Here is a 22,835-nt window from a genome sequence, read left to right as displayed (position 1 = left end):
TTATCATAAATGTATCAATGAGCTGTCAAGAGATTAGTCTTGGATAACAAAAATATTTTTAATATTCAGTTTGGTAATTAATTTTATATCTGCCAAACTAGTAAAACTGACTGATATGAACTCAACTACTTCTACTCATACTGTCAAAAGAACAGAGAATTAGCCACGAGAAACAAGCTTAAATAATCGTCACAAGCATAACAAGATACTTAAAATACTCTTATTTTATACTCATACTATATTTTTACCTGTATATTCATGTATTATAGTCTTATTCATATATAAAGATTTGCAATGACTGACTAGGATCTTCCAAACACCGAGAAGTTTCTTGAATACTTGAGCACATAGTATTTGGAGTATTAGACATGGTGTTTACTTTATGGGATTTATGATTTAAAAGACAGACAAAACATACTTACACAGATACATTAAAATTTATGAAGCAACATACAGGCAAGTACAAGAGCAACAGCATGAACACATCCATTTCAATTGGAAAGTAGCTTTGTACAGAAGCTGTATTTGATGATCTAGTTAGAATCAATCCCATATAACATATATTTCAGTCCAAGTACTCTGCTTTGTTAAAGTCATTCTAATTTTAAAAGACTATGAATGATTACTGATTTCCACTACCTTCAGTAGAGAGTTTTTAATTTTGCTTTTTTCCATCATTGGGCAGAAATTAAATTTTAAGTAGTCTTAGTCAACTAAATAAAACTTATCCCAAATTCTCAAAGTACCCACTAAAAATCCCTCAATAAAAACAAATAAAAGGAAAAATATCTTTTCTTGTGGCTTCCTTGAGTCATGATTGATGGCTAATTTTTATGTCTCTCTTCGTAATACCCTAACTGCACCTTCTTGGTCTCAGGATGCTGAGCCCTTAACCATGGTGTTGCTTAAGACTCAGGTTTTGAATCTCTGTGATTTGAGCCTCTTCTCATTTCTCTTATGAATTCAGTTAACGCCTTACAGTTAAATCCTTTCTTTCCCCGATGTTTTGCCTGAATTTGGCAGTAAGTAATACAATGTAGATGTACCCTTGCTCTACACAAATACTGTAAGGCAATTTTCAGCTAGGACGTATGGGCTAAATCAGATTTCCTGACTTTGTATTATAGTTGGATATACACGAATTAGTGTCATCCAGAAGGAGTGGCAAAGACTTGACAGGAGCAGCTCTAGTCTAGAACTACATGGGGAAAGGGTATAATGAAATGAAGGGGGGCATTTGTTACTAGAATGTTAATGAGCAAAGAAAACAACTTAGGTCAAGCAGCTAAGATTGAAAAGTAAGAAGAAACAGAAGACAATTCTGGGTTAGATGTGTATGGATGTGACGTTGGGGTAGGGAGTCAAAGTTCCAAAACAAAAAGTAAACTAGTCAGAAAATTGCTGTGGCAGGTGCCTGGAGGAAAATAGATGAACCCAAACCTCAGGTAGATATGAATCTGAGTCAGACACTAACTCCAAGAGAGAAAAAACCCTACTGATCTAGGAAAGACACAGTTCATGCTAGGCCTACAGGTAGAAGGAAAGGAAAGGAGCATGAAGACTAGGAAAGGGTGCAAGAGACCATTGCTGGGAATCACACTCAGGTGCATTCTGAGTATGTACTTGGTGAGAAGTAACAGGTATGAACGTTAAGTAGGCCTGTCTCTCCTATATCAGGCCTACTGATATAAGATATAGCATCCTAATATATCAGGATGAGAAAAAGTCCAACTCTGAAGTCCCAGGTCAAGCCATTTTTCTTTAGACCCTCTTCTAATATCTGGCCAAGGGAAAAAAAAAGATCTGTTCCACTTGGAATCTAGTGTGACAAACCACACAGAAATATGCATTTTCTTACCCAAAGCAGGAAGAAACTGGATGTCCATTCTAAATTCATAAACCCCCCAAAAGAATAAAAGTCATTCTGGGTTCGCTTTTCTGAATCACAGGTTTCCCTGAAAATTTAGCTTCTTGGAACCTCTCTTTTTTTAGCTTTCAGAACTATCTAGTCTTCTAGCCAAAATTACTTTAAGATACAATATGTAAACAATAGTAGGGCTTAGAAATTAAATGCTTCTAACTTGCCACTTTTGCAGCCACTCCAAAAAACTATACTTAAATTCAACTGCCTTATGTTAAAGTAGCAACATCCATCCCCTACTTCCTTAAAATATCAATTAACAAGGTTCTTAAAGAAACTTAAAGGTGTTACATGAGGAAGGACTGGGAAGACTACTGAAAGAGGAATGAGAGATAATCTTTTTATATAAAAGAACCATCTGGTGAACCTAATCACCCTCATGTTGAATTACATTAAACAATTTAAGCACTTTAATACTTTAAATATAACCCTTTAAAAATAACAATAGCATATTACCTTAAGCTCTATGGTAAATGTCAACACATCTGTCATGATTGGTGACGGGTAATGTTTACTCTGCTTAGCTCTTAGAGAAGTTAAAGTACATTACTAGCAACCACAGATAAACAACCAAAGTATGATTATTCAACATTTGGCTATTATATTCTATTGGATCATATGTGTTCAAAGGTATTTAACAGTGTTTGCGTGGGAGTGGAAGGCAAAAAGGAAAAATGGCTAAGATAACTCACAAAAATGTTCTCAACTGTTGGGAGTACTTCATTAAAAACAATCAATTTAAAGCCAATGAGGTGGGCTTCCCTGGTGGTGCAGTGGTTAAGAATCCTCCTGCCAATGCAGGGGACACGGGTTCGAGCCCTGGGCTGGGAAGATCCCACATGCCATGGAGCAACTAAGCCCATGTGCCACAACTACTGAGCCTGCGCTCTAGACCCCGCGAGCCACAGCTACTGAAGCCCCTGCGCCTAGAGCCCGTGCTCCGCAACAAGAGAAGCCACCGCAATGAGAAGCCCGTGCACCGCAATGAAGAGTAGCCCCCGCTCGCCGCAACTAGAGAAAGCCCGTGCTCCGCAACAAAGACCCAACGCAGCCAATAAATAAATAATAAATTCTAAAAAATAAATAAATAAATAAATAAATAAAGCCAGTGAGGTGGTGGAAACAGGATAAAACAAAAGAACAGAAAATAAAGAATAGATTAACAATGCCCTAATTCGAAATAAAATACATGAGCTAAATTAACTTATGAAAACTTTATTAGAAAGAAACTTAGTGATGCTTTCCTCCAGCTAGTTATGCAGGAGAAATTATTGAGGAATGAGGGTTGGCAGGGTAGCATCTTATGAAAAATATCCTTGAATCTTTCAGTGGTTAGAACAAAGAACTAGTGCCTAGAGAGAACTGGGGAAAAACCAGGACTACTGCTGGAAAACCACGCAAAGATATACTTCCAAGTATCAAAAAATCAAAAGAGCCCTAAGTCACCTGCCTAGTGATAGCCTAGGGTTGTTCAACACAGATTTCTGCATCTAAATGAAGGGCGCCAGATGAAAGTATATTAAGAAATTTATTATAAACATAACTAAGAAGTAGCAAATAATAATAGCAAAAAAAATGACACTCCAATCAGGGTCTAAGTTTTTAATGCTTTACCCTTGCTTTAAATAGATACCTCATTTAATATAACCTATTTTTAATGGATGAATTTGATATAAGTTTGTTGTTTAGTTTAAGCAAATTGCTGGAATTAAATCAATAATTCTGGGGCCTTGTTATCAGTATCCAAAGAGATCTGGATTCACCTTAAGAAAGATTCACTATTACTTTCAAGTTGTAAATGGCTGGTGTTACATGAGAAAAACAAAACTGGCATTACATGAAAAGCCAGTTCTCGACAGTTGGTGGCTCAAATTAAATAAAACTGACAACATGGTTCCGATAAATACCTAAAGATTAAAATATACTGTTTCAAGGGTGGCACAGTAATTAGGCATAAATAAAGTAGAATAAAAGATGTCAGGGAAAAATAAAGTATTCAGTTTCATAAATCCTTTCAATAAATATTTAATCAAGCATCTAGTATATACCAGGCATCAATGGTGATGCCCCAAAAGAGACAGATCATGCCCTATAAAAAGTATGTGTGCGTTAGGACAAAAAGGCCTTTTGTCATCATCCTATCCCAGTCTAACAGGAAATGCGGCACATTACTAACTAGTAATGATTTGCTGGCTACTCTGAATTGGAATTATAATTATAGATCCCACAAAGTGCAATCTCTGGGTGTGTGTATGTGTGTGTGTGTGTTGGAGGTGGGGGTGGGGAGTAGTGAGGTGAAATTAAGCAAATTTAACCTTACATACAGTGATTAAAATATTATAGCATCCATTTCCCTACAAATGACTCTGGAAATTTTTGAAATCCCAAATAAATATTTAAATATATAAAGAAATAACTTTTAAAAGTTTCAGTCTCTAATATTTAAGGCTAAGTAGATATAAAAGACTTAATTTAGATGTAAAAGGTTTTCATTTAAAACTCCTTTACTGTTTGTTTCTCACTAATATCATGGGTTTAAAAAGTTTTTAAATCAAATTATATATGTACTCCACATAACTTAGAAACTAAAAAATATGTACATGAACATTTCAAAAAATTTCAGAGATAACCTTATATCCAACCCATCCACTCATTAAATGAATCCTTACAGCACTCTTAACTAATTTAGCTAAAACATCAATAATTCCCAAAAACGTACTGTGGAGAAGAAAAAGTGAAAGATTAATGAATTTCACCTTTTACTAAAAAAATTATAATTCCACTTGCCAATTTCAGAATAGGGTAAAAATAAAACTGAGAGATTATTTTGCAGTGCTCAAAAACAGTACAAAGGTAAAGTAAAAATTAAGCCCAAGATTAGATCTTTTTCTAAGAATACTGCACTTTAATACTAAGTTCAGAAAATCCTAAAAACAAAGGGCTGAACATTATATATGAGGAAAACACATAAAAGTGGAGCATTCTAAGACATATGGCTCCAAATTAAGCGTGCATTTGTTCTCATAAAGAACAGCAAGAAAGGGGAAAAAAAGAAATAAAAGTAAATATTTACAAAGAACCCAGATTAAGGATAATGTGTATGATATATTTTAAGCTCTGAAATTAAAAAAAAAAAAAGACTGGTATCCAGAAAACTGTTTATTACGTACTTAAAAAGGAAAGGAAAAAAATGTAGTCCTGATAAATGGCGCTTTCACTATAGTTCTTCTCATCGATCAATCTTATAATCCATCAAGTGGACAGACAGAAACCACCCAATCATTATTCAGTTGGTTACAGATGTGAAATGTTTTCAGTTTCTTTATACCAGCACAAAACAGTAAGTGACAGGAAGTGGAGTATAGATAATTTATCAAATACTTTTGATTAAACACAATTTCCTTTTAAAAACATACTTATAGCATGTTTTATATATACTATTACCACTAAATAGCAACATGACTATGAATTTTTTTCCATTTCACTTAGCACAACAAACAAAATATTATAAAATTATCATTAATGAAAAAATACAATAAAAAGATTCACTATGTCACATATACGATTAGACAAGTAAGAGCAACATACCAGTCTAGCCTTCTACAAACTTTAGAAGTAAACCAACATAATATTTCAAGTTGACTACCATATATTACCATAAATTTAATACTGAAAAGTGTACATTAACAACTGCTGGGAGATATCAGAATTTTAGCTTAACTTTCTCTTGGCATTATGAACTGAAAGCCATACCCAAATTTTGCAGCAATGTCATACACTTGTTTTTCATGTTGAAGAACCTTCTCACGGTCCCCCTCAAACAGTAATGTAGCGACACTTAGCTGATTTGGATCAAATCCTTTAAACTACAAAAGAATATTATTATTACAGATAAGTCTTAGCCTACAAAATAGTAAATCAAAATACATTTTGCTCTTTTTTTCTTCTGATCTGAGCTCAAACATACCAGCTCTTCAAAATTTGAGCTTTGGAACTTCACACGTCAATCAAAAAGAATGCTTAATGTACCTATTTAGGTCATTACAATAGAACAGCACTCAGGAAAAACACTTCATTTTAAAGTATGTCAAGGTATCAATTATAATGACATACTGGTATGGAAATACAACAAATTAACTAGTAAGAATTATAACTGTACCAAACAATCAAATAAAACTACCAAAATGATAGAACATAATAAAGTAGCAGGATGTTGGGGGGGAGTAAAAACCAGCAGCACCCTTACATACCACCAATAACTTCTTATTAAGTAATATTTTCAAAGGAGACCTTATGTATAAAACAATATAAAACATCTAAGAATAATCTTAAAAGGAAATATATAACTTCATTAGGAAAACATGTCTTAAAAAAAGATGAGAGAAACGTATGTTCCCAAATGCATAAACTAAGTATTATAAATCGGTCGACTTTTGCCCAAATTAATATACTAGTTTATTCCAATTTTAATAAAAACCTCAATGAGCTTCCTAAAATGATGAAGAGTTTCTAAAAATTTTCCAGGATAATGAACAGGTAGATAATGGTGATAACAAGGAAAATTCTGAAAAATAAGAGGAAGAACTAGATCTACAGCAATTAAATCCATTTAATTTTTCAAGAACAAAAGCTCTTTTCAAGAACAAAAGCTATTACATAAAAATGTCTTTTTCTTATATAAGTATATGAGAAAATGTCTTAGACATGGCAAATCAATATAAGAAAAGCAAGGACAGGTTAGTTAATGGTGCTGTCACAACTAGTTAGCAATCAGGAGAGCAAGAGGTGAAGATTAACTTAGTTTTTTATCTCACATCATAAAATTGAAATAAAGTCAAACAGTAATAAAGACAAAAAGTTTTAAAATTCCTTTCTAACAAATAAGTGAGAGAGAGAAGAAAAAGGTCCTAATCATAGTTCTGGAGGAAGATAGGCTTTTCTAAGCTTAAAAGTAATTAAATAATCACAGGAAAGATATAAAAATTAGAACCTTTGCACCAAAAAAAAAAAAAAAAAAAAAAAAAAAAAAAACCTTATTAAAAAGGAGTCAACTGACTGGAAAAATTATTTACAACATTTATGAAAAAGGCATCTAATAATTCCACTTTTCAAAAGGCACACAGCAAGGCATTAAACCATTCCCCCCGCCCCCCCCCAAAAAAAAACAAAAAGAAAAACCCATGAAGTTGCTACCCCTAGCAAAATGACCACATTCAACTAATTCACAAAAAATTACATCTAGGAAATACAGGGAAATGGTCAGTCTCATTAGAATTTCAAGAAATATCAACTAAAATAAAATACTATTTCCCCCCTGGATTTACTAAATTTAAAACAAGACAAAACAAAACAAAAAATCCCATATGTAATAGCAAGGATGAAATCCAAAAATGGTACATATGCATTGTCATGTGTCAAAAGTTTTAAAAAACTAATACTTTTATTCCACTTCTAGATATCTACTACGAAGGAAAAAATTCAAACTATAAAAAATGTTACATGCATAAAACTGTTCAATATAGTGTTATTTTTAGGAACTTCAAATTCAGGAAAGCTTTTATATTTTCTGAAATTGAATGTATAATTGATTTACTTGATTAAATATTTACTCCAACATAAAAAATAACAATTATGAAATGTACACAGCAACATGGAAGAACATAGGTGTGTGTGAGGAAGAGAAGGCAGGAAACAAAATTAATATCCTAAGCATTAAAAAAAATTCTTACCTTTGTAATATAAAACTTTTTTAACCCATCCAAAAATGATGTAAAAATAGAGGAAACCTGAGGTTTAAGAGCATGACCTAAGAAGAAAAAAAAGTTCATATTTTAAGTTAATAGCAAATTAATTTATCTATGTTTTTCATAAGAGCAAGAGGCTACTTTAATTTAGTATCCTAAAAGAAAGTGAATATTTCCATGACTTTAGTTTTTAAAATCTCCTTATGTTATATATATATAACATATTGGTATTAAGATCTACATCTTTTAAAAAGTCACAAACAACTTTTTGTTTACCAAACTCCTTCTTGGGTTTTTTTTTTAACTCGAATTACTATATGTAATTACTACTACACATAGTTTAGGTTATCTTTCAATGGTATAGTTTATACATAGTAAAATCACTTCATTAATTTTTATTTCATTAGGAACACCCAATGGTGGCTAGTTCTACTTTTATTTTTTTTAATTATGCAGAAACCATTGAGAACTATAACCAAATATGGAGTCAATGCCAAGTTTAAGATTGTTTCTTAATTAATTCTTAATTCACCCAGAATTCTTGGCATAAAACTAGTAATTGCTTCCTTAATTATACCCAGAGAGTTAAAATTGCCAAAAAAACATAAATGGTGTCTCAGAGTCTGTTAAATTAACATCGTTGCCTGCAGATTAAGTTTAATTGAGTAAAAGTCTTACTGTTTTCTCATTGTTTTCAGAGTAGCAACTTCTTAACTCCCATGACTACAACATTTAAGAGTCATGCATCTGGCCTTAGTACTCTGAGTCCAATTCAGAAAAATCTGGCATACCATTTATATAGAATTTTTATAAAGACTTTTAAAGCCGCTAGTAAATCTAAAATTATCTCCAAATAAAACATTTATTTTTAAAAAAGGCTTTCAGGTTTTGGGATTTTGTTTATTTTTAAAGTGTAGATCCCTTCTTTTAAAATAGGTTCAAACTAGCTTTTGTGAAGGAAAAAAGGTGGGGTGGAGAGAAATATTTCTGGAGGAAAAATGATCATTTGCAGTCTTTTTTTCCCATTCATTTATTTTTTTAAAGTGAGAATCTGAATCTGTAATATTTATTACATTCTTACAGATTATAATAAGAAACTATATTACATAAAAGACCAAGTAACATAAATCTTAACCAGAAGTTAAGAGTTAGGTAACCATGCTATAACCAAACAAAGCAAAAAACAAACAAAAAATAAAGAGCAGATTACATAGAGATGAACCTAGCAATCTTTTTGAGATCCTGGATCACAAGAGGTTTGTTTGGGGATTTTTTTTTTCTTTCATTGTAACCTGTCAGAGATGTTCTCTAGCATAACCAGTGTTTTTAAAAGATTCCATTTCTAGCATGTATAAAGTTAAAGGTAACACATCATCAAAATATTCACTCGCTGTCCCAAATGGAATTCATCCTACTTTAACAGCAACTGGAAACAAATATATAAACATAAATGTGTGAGTGTGTGTATCTGATCCTCATAAAAGACTTCTGGTCCACATAGTTTTACACAATGTATGAAGATTCCAAACGTTACTACTCTGATATGGAATAATCCTTAAGGGTATATGTTCATCTTATCACACTGAAATTTAAATGCACAACTTCTATTAACACTACTGTGAGTTAGTCACATATATCCCTAATACTGAGTTGACGTGATAGCTTGATGGAATATGCTTCAAGCATAATTACTGCAAAAGTGATACTAACTTTTAAGTGGGTCAAGTATTAGTATTAATTAAGAGGATATTATTATCTTTTACTTATTCTTAAATTAATGTTGCCTACTGAACTAATTACATTGTAAATATATTCCAGCTATTGTGTTTTATTTTATATAGAAAACAAAGGAACTAGTTCCTAAATTTACTAGCTGGACAGTTTGATTAGTGAATTTTGTTATTGTTACAGTGTTAATTAAATAATTTTAAAGGATTCCATAAATTCTTATGTTTCAAGGAAGTGCTCCAAAGCACTGGAAAAAGTCGAGTTTTGGGGTCAGACAGATTTGGGTTCAACCCCAGCTCCACATATAACTTGTGGACTTTGGCCAAAATATTTAACCTTTGAATTGTTTATAAATTGGAAATACAACCTTGAGGAATGGTTGTGTGCTACTGATAATGTGCTTAGCACTACCCTATATGCTATTCAAGATTTGTTTACCCTCTTTTGCTAATTTGACGATTAAGTCAATCAACATGTAAGTGTCTGTTATGTGACAGGTGCAGGACACATAAAAATGAATAAGAAACATCTCCCAAATCTGATAAACGTTAGTTCACAGGGAAAATATGTAGATCATTTCAATGTACTCAATGATATATAACTTTTCAATATACTGAAAATGTATCATTTCAATATAATATATTAAGAGTTGTGTCAAGGGGAGGGGTGATAATAAAAATATTAACAACTAATAATAAGGCTTGTGCTTTGTTAACAACCGATACAGTACAAACATTGACCAATCAGCCATACAGTTGGTACAAGGTCCCGGGCACCACTTGCTGTGCTAAGAGTTATTTAGTTGGTTGATCATGAAGTCATGGCAGGATATATACGTGGGAAAGCTTCAGTGAATACTGAGAAATCAAAAAGGTTACAGACAGCCAAGAAGCATGATCAGATCTGTACGCCTAAAGGATCACTTTGGTGGCCAAGTAAAGGGCAGAAGGAGAGGAGACACACTAAAGACTAGCGAGAGTAGAACCAACATTAGAGCATGTTCCTAGGTACAGTAATGAGAATGTGGAACAAGGATGACAGATAAGCAAAAGGATCTTTCTTTGAACCTCCATTTAAATTGTTATAGATCCCAGTTATAAATAAAATCTGGCCATATCATAATTAGTTTTACATAGGTGTCTATGTCCAACATAGTTTACTACATTATAGCATATAAATGGATAACACAGTCTTATTAATCAGATAGATACATGGCTCTCTTCAGACCTAGATCTCTGAATGCAGGCCAAAACACACAGGAGGCTTGGTTTTCATTTGATTTAACTATTTCATCATTTATAGGACACATTTATCTTAAACTTTTATCAGTAGTATAGTATTCTGAAAGTAATTTACTTAAAGAAATAAAAGCTGTGACTTAGAAGAATCTAATTTTAAAACGAACCCTTGATATGTTATCAACCTGAGTTCCTTAGTTCAATTTCTATATAATTATGATAATCATTCTTCCCTAAATTAAAATCTAAGCTACTCGTACACCAAAGAAAAGCCTGCCTAACTTGGCCTTCAGTATTTATTATTGAGCAATCATTCTGGGACTATTTTGAGGGTACTTAAAGTCTATAAACTTAAATCCCAAACTAAATTTCAGCATATGGAAAAATTCAGAAGCAATAAAACTAGAATTGATAAGATGATAAATCGTGTCAGAAAGTTTAATACTTTAAGCAAAATAGGAAGAAAAAGAAACATGGTTAACTGTTACTGAATTCTCCACCTGAATATTCCATGGTCAACTTAAACACAACCCATTTGTAATGTCTTTTCCCCAAAATCATCTCTTCTTCTAGACTGTTATTCAATCCACCAGTCAATCAATCAGACATCAGGAGTTGCCCTAAACTCTTCCCTTTATTTAACCTTACACATCCAGTTGGCAAACTGTTCTTTGGAAAATCTATTCTTTACTCTCTATCTCCACTGCTGCTGCCTTGAACAAGGCCCCCAGTATTTGCCTCTTTAACCATTTCAACTCCTCCTCCATGCTTGCACCATCCTAATCCATCCTGCATAATGCTAGCAGAATGAGCTTTCTATAAAGCTGATTTACTGTATTCCCTCTACAAAGATATCCCTCTGCTGACAAGATAAAACCCAAATCTATCCTGCAAAGCCCTAGTCCACCCATCCAGCTTTATCTCTTGTTACCACTTTCACCCTACAGTCTATTTGAGCCACACAGAACTATCTGAAGAAGATCAAACACGCCATTAAGGTTTTACAATTTCATATTTTTTGCTGATAAGCGAACAAAAATTTGGTAGGAAAGAAGAGACTGTCTCAGGCAAACTTCTATTCACCTTTTAAGATTTTGTCTAAGCATCACTCCTTCAAGAAGCCTTTCCCCACGCTCTGCCTCAATCTCAGGCAAAATCAAGTAGGATCAACCCCTCCTTCATCTGCACGAGGGTATCCAGTGCAGTCTTCTTTCACATCACCTCTAATACTCCAGCACTCATTCATTTATACAATTGTCTGTCCTCATTAGACTGAGAACTTCCTGAAGGACAGGAGCTGACATTTATCTTTGTAGCTCTGTACTCAGTACTCTTCCTGGCAGATAACTGGTGTTTCATAAGTTTTTGTGGCTTAGTGAGCAGATTTTTAAAGTACCATTCCTTACTTACCAAACTGAAATTGCTGGTTGTCCATGAGGCGAATAGATGCAGGAGCACATCTCTGTTTTAAAAAGAAAAAAAAAAAAAGTGATACAAATTTAATACGGTAAAGAAGCTAGACAGGTAGAAAATGAATGTCATCTTTCTGTATTTGAGATTAAGAGCTTAGTTCCTAAGGATACATACAGGAAAAAAAAATCTTAACTTTTTATACAGTTTTATGACAACAAATAAAACATCAGTGGCTTCTATAAAGTATCTGGAGAGGAGAAATCTATGTACATAATACATATATACATACACATGTTGCCAGATCTTTAATTTATCTGCAACAAGATCTGCTTAATGCCTAGCAAAGACCTGTGGAAATACCTAAAGGAAATATTAGGCCTCAAAGTAGATTATTTTAAAACAAAGTAGAAAACTTATAAACTAAAATCAATGCCTAGAGCATTATGCCACTGATGAACTATAATGTGTCACTGGGCTCATACTCTTTTAAAATGAGGAAGATGATGGTGGCATTTTTGTGGGCCAAAACACTTTAAAAATTTAACTGAGATGTCTTCATAGATAAGGACTTGTTCTTTCTTTTCATTCCTTCTCATAATCCATTTTAAATAGAAAAACTATCAGACGATGTGCAGAATTCTAAGATCTTTCAAGGTTACTTGTATGAAAACAGCAACAAAACTTGAAGCATAACATTATGTATCTAAAACATCTAAAACTGCACCTGTGTTATATTTATCTAGGCACACACTAAAAGCTGCAAGGAAAGAAAAATGAAGAAAGCAAATATTCAAATTAACTTTGTGATGCTACAACACTACCATACAAACACTAGCAAGGTTTAAGTTAGCTACAGTTTTTCCAAAGAATTTAAGTGAGCTTTACCCTAAATGGGATTTTTATATTCTATGCAACTTTTTAACATGGTTAAACTTCCACCAAGAAGCTGCTTTCAGACCACAGAATTTTGACTGTCATAAACTTTTTAAACATTTATCTTCTGAATAACATTTATCAATAAAATCTTTATCAACACAATGTTGAGATTTATGAAAATAGAATCACTCAAAAGAACAAAACTTATAAATATATACCTTAACTGTGTGTTATAACATTTTTGCTATTATGTGCTTTTAATTGAACAAATACTTAATTTTATAAAACCACTCATAATACATACTTTATTTTACCCAACAAAATGACTGGTTAGATTCTTATTTTGAACACTGTATAATTTATTTCCTCATCTTTGATACTAAAGGTGAGATAATACAATCTATATTTTTAAAAAGCCATTGCCAAATCTGAAGAACAATATTAGGTAATTTATATACTTAACAATAACCTATTGCCTTACATTTTATAGAATCCTATTGTGTACAAGCTGTTTTCATATGTCTTTATTTAATATAAGAAACAACTTTGTCGGGGTAGCAGAACTGGTATTATCCCCATTTTACAGATGAGGATGTAAGAACCAGAGAGACTAAAAGACATGCCTGAGGTCAGATGACTGTAAAACAGTAAAGACAGAACTAGGACCAAGATATCCTGACAGCTAGATGAACGATATTTCAAATACGCCACACAGCCTCAAAAAAAATTAAAAAATTAAAAATCACAAAAGACACACACATACTTACACACACAGAGCTTTCAAGTCACATTTGAAACAAAAATTACATGAAAACCCTCTTACTTGCTATTTTGCAGTGTTATTAAAAGTATATTTATAAAACAAAATAAAAAATCTACAACCTGAGTACTTTCAAATCTTGGTATAAAGGTATCTTTGTAGTTGGGTTAACGCTTCTAAAAACATTACCAGTTTCCAAAATACTAAACGAAAATCAATTTTCCTGAAACATTTTTATTAAAACAGGCACATCAACTTCAAATAAAACAAATAAAGCCTGAGTAGACCAAGTTTCTTTTCTTCATAAAATAAACAGAATATCATATAACATATGTATTTATATGTTTGGGCTTAAGCACACCAGTAAAATATGAGAAAGAATTCAGAGCCATTCTGTCATTATTAGAAAAAAAACTTTTAAATTCCTACCAACAACTTGTAAATTCCATCTCTTACTGCCACTCAGATTCTACTTCACCTGTATCTATAGCAGGTGTTATTAATGAAAACCTACATAGGCACACATATAACAGAAAATGGAAAAAAAGTATATTACATTTATAGTTAATTTCTAGTGGAATTCAATCTCTGAAACAACTAAAATACAATATGTAGGCCTTGATAAGATCTTATTTTGAAAGACTATCCACAAAATACATTTTGGGGACAACTGGAATAATTGATTATAGAATGAATACTAGATGGCATTAAGAAATTACTGCTGGACTGACAGATATAGAGAACAAACTAGTGGTTATCAGCTGGAGTGGGGGGGGATATAGGGATGGAGGAGTGGGAGGTACAAACTATTGGGTGTAAGACAGGCTCAAGGATGTATTGTACAACACAGGGAATACAGCCAATATTTTGTAATTATAATTGGAAAGTAATCTTTAAAAATTGTATAAAAATTTGAAAATTAATAAAAAAAAGAAATACAGGGGAAAAAGTACTGATTTTCTTAGACATGATAATGATATTGTGGCTATAAAAAAGAACACCTTAATTTTCAGAGGATGTATACTGAAGTATTTGGAAGTCAAATGTTATAATGCAACTTAATTTCAAATGGTCAAGGAAAAAATACACAAATATGTAAAACAAACAGCAAAAAGTTAGTAATTTTTGCATATACAAGATGAATATACAGGTGACCACTGTACTATTCTTTCAAAGTTTCTGTATGCTTAGAATTTTCAAATAAAAGTTGAAAAAATAAGTGAGAAACTTGCTTCAGGGCACTTGCTACATACAGCAACTGATATTCAATTATATTGAACATGATTTTAACTTGACAGCTGAGTTACATGAACTAGTCAGTCATCCACTGTTCCTATTTATACTGAGGCAGAGGTGATGATTACATACTAATATATCGAAAAAGAGTTAAAAGCTATAGAAACCTTTTTGTATCTAGATTATAAATATTAAATTCATTTTCAACACTGACTTTTAAAAATTATCAAAATAAAACCAACAGCTTTAGTAAGTCTCATGTTTTAATAGTGCCACATTTTTTAAAAAGTCAGTGAATGGAGTTTTTCAGTTATTGTCACAAGTAAATTCTCATAAGCAAAGCACAGCATCAAGATTGCTTTAGATTCTACAGCAAATAATCTGTAAATCACTATGCATCATTCTAAAAATACAAAGGAGGAAAAGTTTCTTAGAATTTTAAATCAGAAGTCATGACACTTAATTAAATAGGAGTCCTTATAATCAAAAAACCAAAATAATATTACTATTCTTAAAAAACAACATTCAAACTAGGTTACTATACTTACAGTTAAGATTAGGTTATATTTTAATGCTATAAAACTACCTTGGTAAGTTAAAAAAATTCAAAATAACTCCTTTAAAAGTTAAAGACATCACAAATTCTGAGAATTTGAGCACTGAATTCAATCCCATGCTATACAATTATGCTCTGCTAGAGTATTCCATAGATGAGGAAGGGGGAAAAGGGTCCTTGAGTTAAAGTGACCCCTGGTGGTAGGTGATCAGAACTAACCTGAGAGGGGATATTTTTACCTAGAAATTTTAATGGGTTAATGATACATTCAGGGTATTTAAGGAACACTCAAACAAAAATTGCTTACTTGAAGTGGAGTTAATGAAATAACTGATTTTGTTTTTATTATGATAAATGCACTCTGACTAAAATCGCTCAGGTCACCTGCTTGTACTTTATACTTTAGTAAATAGTCTAAAAATATCATATGAGAAACTCATTATGGACTAATAAATAAATATCAGTATCTTTGTTTTATCTGAGCAAAGAAGAAATAAATAAACCAGTGACCTCAAAGCATGGGTATAAGATTGACTAAGTCAAATTGCTGCCAATTTCTTCCCTTTAATGACGCTACAACCAGGAATTTACTTGAATACATAACCTGAAAAATAAAAAACCACCAATCTAATTAGTCTTATTTACTTAGTAGAATTCTCGGCACTAACTTAAAAAGCAACCTCTTTCCCAATCTAACCATTTTCTCCAAAAAAAAATAGTCCCTATACGAAACACATCAAAAGATTTCTGCAAAATTTGTTTTTATAGAACTAAGTCATATTGCTTTCTTGTCACAGGGAAAACCAGAACTCGCACTTCAGATGAGACACTTTGTTCGGGGAGGTATCTAAGTTTACTAGCTACTGGCGAAAGAAATTCAATATTAACATGTTTCATACGTCTGCATGATTTCTTCTAGCTTCATAAGGATAAACTATAAAATATAAGCACTGAGTGGCAGTCTTATATCTCTGGTATCTTGGTTAAAAAATGAATAACCTTTGAATTGAAAAGGTTTGTTTCTTCAAGGAGTAAATCAAACTTTCAGTATAGACTCTGGAATGGCCCTAGTTCCTGAGCCTTAAAACTATTCTGGAGATAGTCTACTAACATACTGTATCAGAAGCTAATGCTTCAATACCAAACCCCTTGTACACGGCTATACAAAAATTTAAGCACAGAAAATTTTATCATGATATGCAGTATCTTTGGTGACTGTTAGAAGACAGAAACCATGTCTATTTAATTTACATAATATCAACTGCACTTTGTTGGATATAAAGTTAAAAGCATACTCTCCCACATAAAAAGCACAATAAAATAATTGATATTAATTTAATTAATAAATTAATTTTAAAAGTTCAAAAAAGGATATGTAAAAGAAGAGAATTCTGTTAAATACAAATTTCTAGGTATAAAAGCTTAAAATGTAGACAGAATTAGTTTTTCCTCTAATAATAAATCAGAATTGACACCACAGATGAAATCATGCAATATTTAAGGCTACTGGTAAACTGGTTAATCCTATTAGAAAGGATATACTGGCTTACAGCCAGGAATCTATGTTGTAAACAAGAACTTTTTTAGCAAGAGAATTATCTCGTGGTTTTAAAGAATGAAACAAATACATAATACAGGGTAGATATTTCCCTCCGCTTATGTTAAGGGAAGGGGCAAAAGTTAATGCCAAACAGTTTCCTGGTCAAAATTGTACATTTTCAGTTTAGTAAAGGTGTAATGACTAGAGCATGTCTCATAACTGTCCTCAAGCTTGATACATTTTGCTGGATCACACAGTAAAGATTCCAATTAACCAAACATTTGGCTAGGTTATTCTCTCTGCTTCAGAGTGTGAAAAACATGACATCAAAAAATGATGTAAAATAACAATTCCATTTTCTATATATAACAAATTATCTCCAAGAATTATCACTTAATATAAATAAGCTTTAAATGTTTTACAATATAAGTGCTATACCTAACTCCTTTCAATTTATTTGAACCCCTACAGGATAAATCAAGTTGAAAACAGAACAATTCAGAATTGAGATATAACAATCTGAATTGTCAGACATGAACTATGTATATCTTCCGAAATTACGGTCTAAACTCACAAGAAAAAAATACCCTATCAGTTTAAAATTGTTTAAAATAAAAGTGATGGTAGGTAGAAAGGGCCATCCCTTGTCAAAAGAAAAAGCTGCCTTTTAATCTGTAATTCTAAAAACCTAGTTCTGATACTGAGAAATACAGTTTTCAGAGGAATTTGTACTACAGACATACAGACAGTCTGTAGTACACATACAGACAGTCAATGTTTCCTCATAATGGAACAAATTGGTCCTCTCTCAATACCACAAGGCATAACTCCTAAGTTTTTATTGGCAAATGGTGGGGGAAGATCCCAAACTTTAAAAATTGCTTTTGAACTTGTTTCAACACTCCATGTTCCCTTCAACCCTTGTAAAAACATACTTGCCATTTTAAAACAAACAATAAAAGAGAAAAATAAAATATTATATCTGACACTGATATTCTGATTAAAAAACACTATTTTCCCCCCTCTTGAGAGGCTACAGTAGGAAATCTAGTCTCTGAGAAAATCTTAAAAGCCACTTACCCATCTACTGAGTAAAGCTGGAGATTCTACTGGACTGCCACTTATGAGATAGAATCACATTAATCTTCCACTAAATCTTCCTTTCTAGCTCCTCACAAGGCAGTGAAGTACTGAAAGAGGACAATTCCTCACATGGACAAAGATCAGATGAGTGACCTTAGTAGAATCCTTCTGCTGCCAGTATAAGTTGCTTTATTTATTTCCTTCAGTAAGAATAGTGATAAAAATATACACAGAGCCCACTTAGCTATCTGTGAACAATCATGTCCGCTCCTTTCCAAAAGATACTCATCCAAAAGCAACTTGAGTCTGAAAATAGTGCAAAAATGGAAGTGCTATGAAATGACAGTGAGGAATTACAAGCAGCCAACTCATTACTCAATCAAGAATTTGGCATAATCGTAAACCATGTACCATCTATTTTAATGGATCTTAATTTTCTTGCTATCAAATGAAATTCCAAATCACAAATTGAACAATGACTGGTGCCAAAACCTGATAATTTTCTCAATTTTTCTGCTTGAGAATACTGTTATAAAGCAGGGCAGCATATACAGTACCATTCTTGACACATGAGATTTGTATACTCTATAAACTAATATATAAATGTCCCTAAACATAATACATTTACCCATTTCCAGGAAAGGGAATGCCCCTCTATATGTGAAGTATAACAAGAGTAAAAAATGCAGGTTCCCCAAACAGTGGAATATTTCCAAATCCCAGTAACTATTCTTAGCAACTGTTGCATTCGTAAGAGCAAAATTTGAGAATGAAATATTATCTATCTAGACTTTTCAATCAGTTTCAAGTAAGGCAAGCTTTCCAGTTACATGGTATTTATGTCTCTAAAAATTATCTATTACTAATTACAGAGAACCAAATTATTAAAGCTATAGATTAGAAAGGAGCTTTCTTTTTGACCTGGTTTTTAACCACAGGGTGGCACTTTCTATCAATCATCACCTTTATTTATCCCAAGATATATATATTCAATATAGTTTTGTGTAGTGAATTTAGATTATGGTCATATTGTAAATATCCAAATAATTTTAAAAAAACAAACTTTTATTGACTTATGCAAAGATGAAGAAAAATGTTACCACCTGCCTTTCATTATACAATTAGCTCTTATCTGTTACTTTCTATCAGGAGCATATTAAATTGTAACAAAAACTGCATCAAATTGCACCAACTATTTATGTTTAAATTCAATATTTCCAATTTTAGTGAAATTATAAATTTAGGATTTTGACATATTTGTACACCATTTCTCATTAATGAAACCTAAGAGATTTACATGTGAGTATTTTTAATGCGGAAAAGCAGATGGAGCACTCAGAAAAGAATAAAATATGTCTACTTCTGTTCCAAAGATCATATAACAACACTTTTTAACAAGTCTACTAAATCTGTGTTCAACAGAGTGGAGGTATTGTGAAGGGGCAGATTTGGCCAACATAGACTGAGTGTGTACTCATTGAGATCTTTTGTTAAAAATACATACAAATCAGACTAGTTTTATAAATTCTATAATTATTTTAAAAATCTAATTTGGGGGCTTCCCTGGTGGCGCAGTGGTTGAGAATCTGCCTGCCAATGCAGGGGACACGGGTTCAAGCCCTGGTTTGGGAAGATCCCACATGCCGCGGAGCAACTGGGCCCGTGAGCCACAACTACTGAGCCTGCGCGCCTGGAGCCTGTGCTCCACAACAAGAGAGGCCGCGATAGTGAGAGGCCTGCGCACCGCAATGAAGAGTGGCCCCCACTTGCTGCAACTAGAGAAAGCCCTTGCACAGAAATGAAGACCCAACACAGCCAAAAGTAAATAAATAAATAAATTTTAAAAAAAAATCTAATTTGGCATTCAAGTTTATTTTGCCATAAAAAAATGGAGGCAGTCATGGTCAACTAAAAACATGTCATTCAAAACTTGAACAAGAGGGACAATATAAACTGTATCTTTAATAATAAAGCTTTTCTTGGAGGGGATATAGTCAAGCTTGACAAAGATGAAAAGTAAATAAAAATAAAATACTTAACACAAAGAATGAACTACAATACAAAGTGAAAACACTAGAATAAAAAAAATATCATTAAGGAAGATTTGAAATTAATCAGAAAATATAATCTATTTATGGAAAATATTTGGTTTTATTTTGATTTTTAATTGATGAATTTACAGTTATTTTCTTAAAAAGAACAAAAAAACCTAGTTTCCCATTCTTCTAGGAATGAATTCACAGGCAAAACCATAAGGCTCTTCAAGTACTTCTTTTGTTTTTTAATACCTGAGGTATCTTAAATTCGAAGTTACTTCCTTGGCCTTTAAGTGATGGAAGGGTTTAGCAACAAGTTATCAGAACACACGTGAACTTTACCGCTCGGTGCTCAAATATTTACATCTAAAACTTATCTCCACTCCTTTACTCAATAATTCTACTTTTAAATATTACTGCCATCTCGTTATATTAGCAAACATAGCATAATACTAGCTCCTTAACCGTAACATAATATCCTCAAAGTTCAAGTGAATTAGGAGCTCTTAAGGATTTCAACAACATTCACTTCTGCGTTAACACCACCAAAGTAACCTGCCACAAGTTCAAGAATGTTCATTCCAGGACTATACGTCTTTTAAAACTCTCCCTTTACCTAGGAGTAAGACAACCAAGATTAAGGAGCCTATGGCTAAACCTTGATGGGGGAAGAATCAATCTAATGATAAGTAACTGAAGCTACTTGGAAATTATAAAAGTTACCCTCCTCAACTGTTAGATTAGGTGATCATATAGTTGGACTTTTTAAAAGTGAGAAACTGTAAGAAAGAATGAGTGTCTCAGAAGGCAAAACTGAGTGTATGGAATAAAGGGCACTGGAAGTGGTAAATATGTGGGTAAATATAACATTTTTTTTTACTCATTTTATATTTTTTTAAAACATTAATAGTGGTTTGGTTCTCTTGGAATGGTATGAAGATAAGACTCATCAGTACCTTACAAAGTCCACAATGAACACGGAGTACTTGCTAGATACCACTCTTTTTCCTTATCAGATCCTCCCTCCACCCTATTCTGAATACCCAGAAGCTGATCTATATGGGTCACATCAGAAAGCTCCCTTGCACTCAAGATTCAAATTGGGTATAGCTGATGGGAAGTATTAAAGAACTCTGAGTTTGGAGAAAGCAAGAAGAGAGAGACTGGAGTATATTCCCTTGACTTCCTCCCTGCTGGGAAATGTTGAAATAAGAATTTTTTCACAAACCATTATAATTCGAACAATGAACCAAATGTCTAAAGAAACCCAAGAATTCCCACACTGATACACATAACTAACGCAGAAATAAAATTACTTGGCATTATTTAGTCTTTTTAAAACCCTTGACAATATATCCCTTTTTTTAAAGAAGGGGAAAGTAGGAATTCTTCTTAGCTTATATCTAAATATCTTGTATTATGTTATACCATATTATATTACTTAATTTAACATATAGCTTAGGAAATATTAAAAAACAAGTAAGGCCTAGTAGCAGCACATTCTAAGAATTGATAAAGTTTGATTACTTATATTTAATTTCTGTATTTTGGGGCCACTGATATTCAGCCAATTATTTTAATTTCAATAAATATCTTAAGAAAAATGCAATATTACTGCAATTAATCACAAAATATCTTACCCAAAAATAACTTAAGAAAACATTCAATAAAAGGCAGAGACATTTGAAGCCATCAACTCAGGTACATACCTTACCTTGTCTTAAAATTGTACAGCATTCTTTAAACCAAGAAATAGGTGTATAATTACTCAAAGAAATAGCAACTGAACTTAAAGGGATGATTTTACAACATTACCTTTTCATATAGAACTGGGTAAAAATCACAAATATAACACAACTAAATATGAAGACTATATGTGACATATCAAAATCAATTATGCAGCAGAATTTTAAAAATATATATGGGTGGGTTTTTGTTTTTGTTTTTACCTGTTTTGCAATTTCTCTTAAACAGGCTACTCCTCGTTCAAAATTAGGGAAAGCTACTGAGCCATACTTTTGGTATTCAGGGATTGGTCTGATTTTTATTGTAGCTTCTGTTATCACACCAAGAGTTCCTGAAAAAGAAGGGGGAATAATCCAATATATCACATGCCAATTTTCTAAATCATATTTAAATCTACTTTATCTTTTTATTCTACTAATTTATTCTATTAATCATATTTAAATCTATTTAATCTATTCTATGTGGGGAATAATGGCTACTCAAGTCCTTCTAGAAAAACATCTAAGCAAATTTTATAATTTCTAAAAAAAGTTTTTGGAATACATTTTTCTTAGTTATGTATAAATATTTTAAAACATTTTTAAGGTAACCTTTCTCCAAAGAGGTTAATTTTAAATAGTTTTTAAAGTATTACAACTTATTAAAATTTAAATCTGAAAAACAACAGGTTTTTATATCTCATATGCATTCAAACAAAAGTATATTTTGATAGTTGAACCTATTTTTACTATGACAACAATTTATTGGGGCAAAAAGAATCTAATTTTCTCTGAGAATTTAAGTTGACAGAAGAAATTAGAGAGACTATTACACTTTGTCTTTTTTCCTAAGAATTCACATGAAGAAAAGACAAAGGCAATATTAAGATGCCCTTAGAAGAAAAAAGAAAACAGATATTTCAGAGACAAAATAGTTACAAATAGCTAGCAGAAGAGGACCATCAATGAAACAAATATCC

At 32.3% G+C, this 22,835-nt stretch overlaps 1 protein-coding gene across 1 annotated transcript in view; it reads right to left on the bottom strand.

Moving 5' to 3' along the window:
* The window catches only part of AGPS (alkylglycerone phosphate synthase), a 139,648-nt gene that overhangs the window by 37,488 nt on the left and 79,325 nt on the right, over window positions 1-22,835 (bottom strand). The window contains exons 11-14 of the mRNA XM_036857223.1: window positions 22,081-22,208; window positions 12,042-12,093; window positions 7,651-7,727; window positions 5,675-5,787 (exon numbers count right to left, since the gene is read on the bottom strand). Of these exons, the coding sequence (XP_036713118.1) occupies window positions 5,675-5,787; window positions 7,651-7,727; window positions 12,042-12,093; window positions 22,081-22,208 (370 nt within the window). The remainder of the gene's footprint in view (window positions 1-5,674; window positions 5,788-7,650; window positions 7,728-12,041; window positions 12,094-22,080; window positions 22,209-22,835) is intronic.

This window comes from Balaenoptera musculus, chromosome 7 (genome assembly GCF_009873245.2).
Source record: "Balaenoptera musculus isolate JJ_BM4_2016_0621 chromosome 7, mBalMus1.pri.v3, whole genome shotgun sequence".
Taxonomy (NCBI): Eukaryota; Metazoa; Chordata; class Mammalia; order Artiodactyla; family Balaenopteridae; genus Balaenoptera; species Balaenoptera musculus.
Note: the sequence above shows the minus strand (reverse complement) of the source record. Positions and strands in the feature narration are given on the sequence as shown.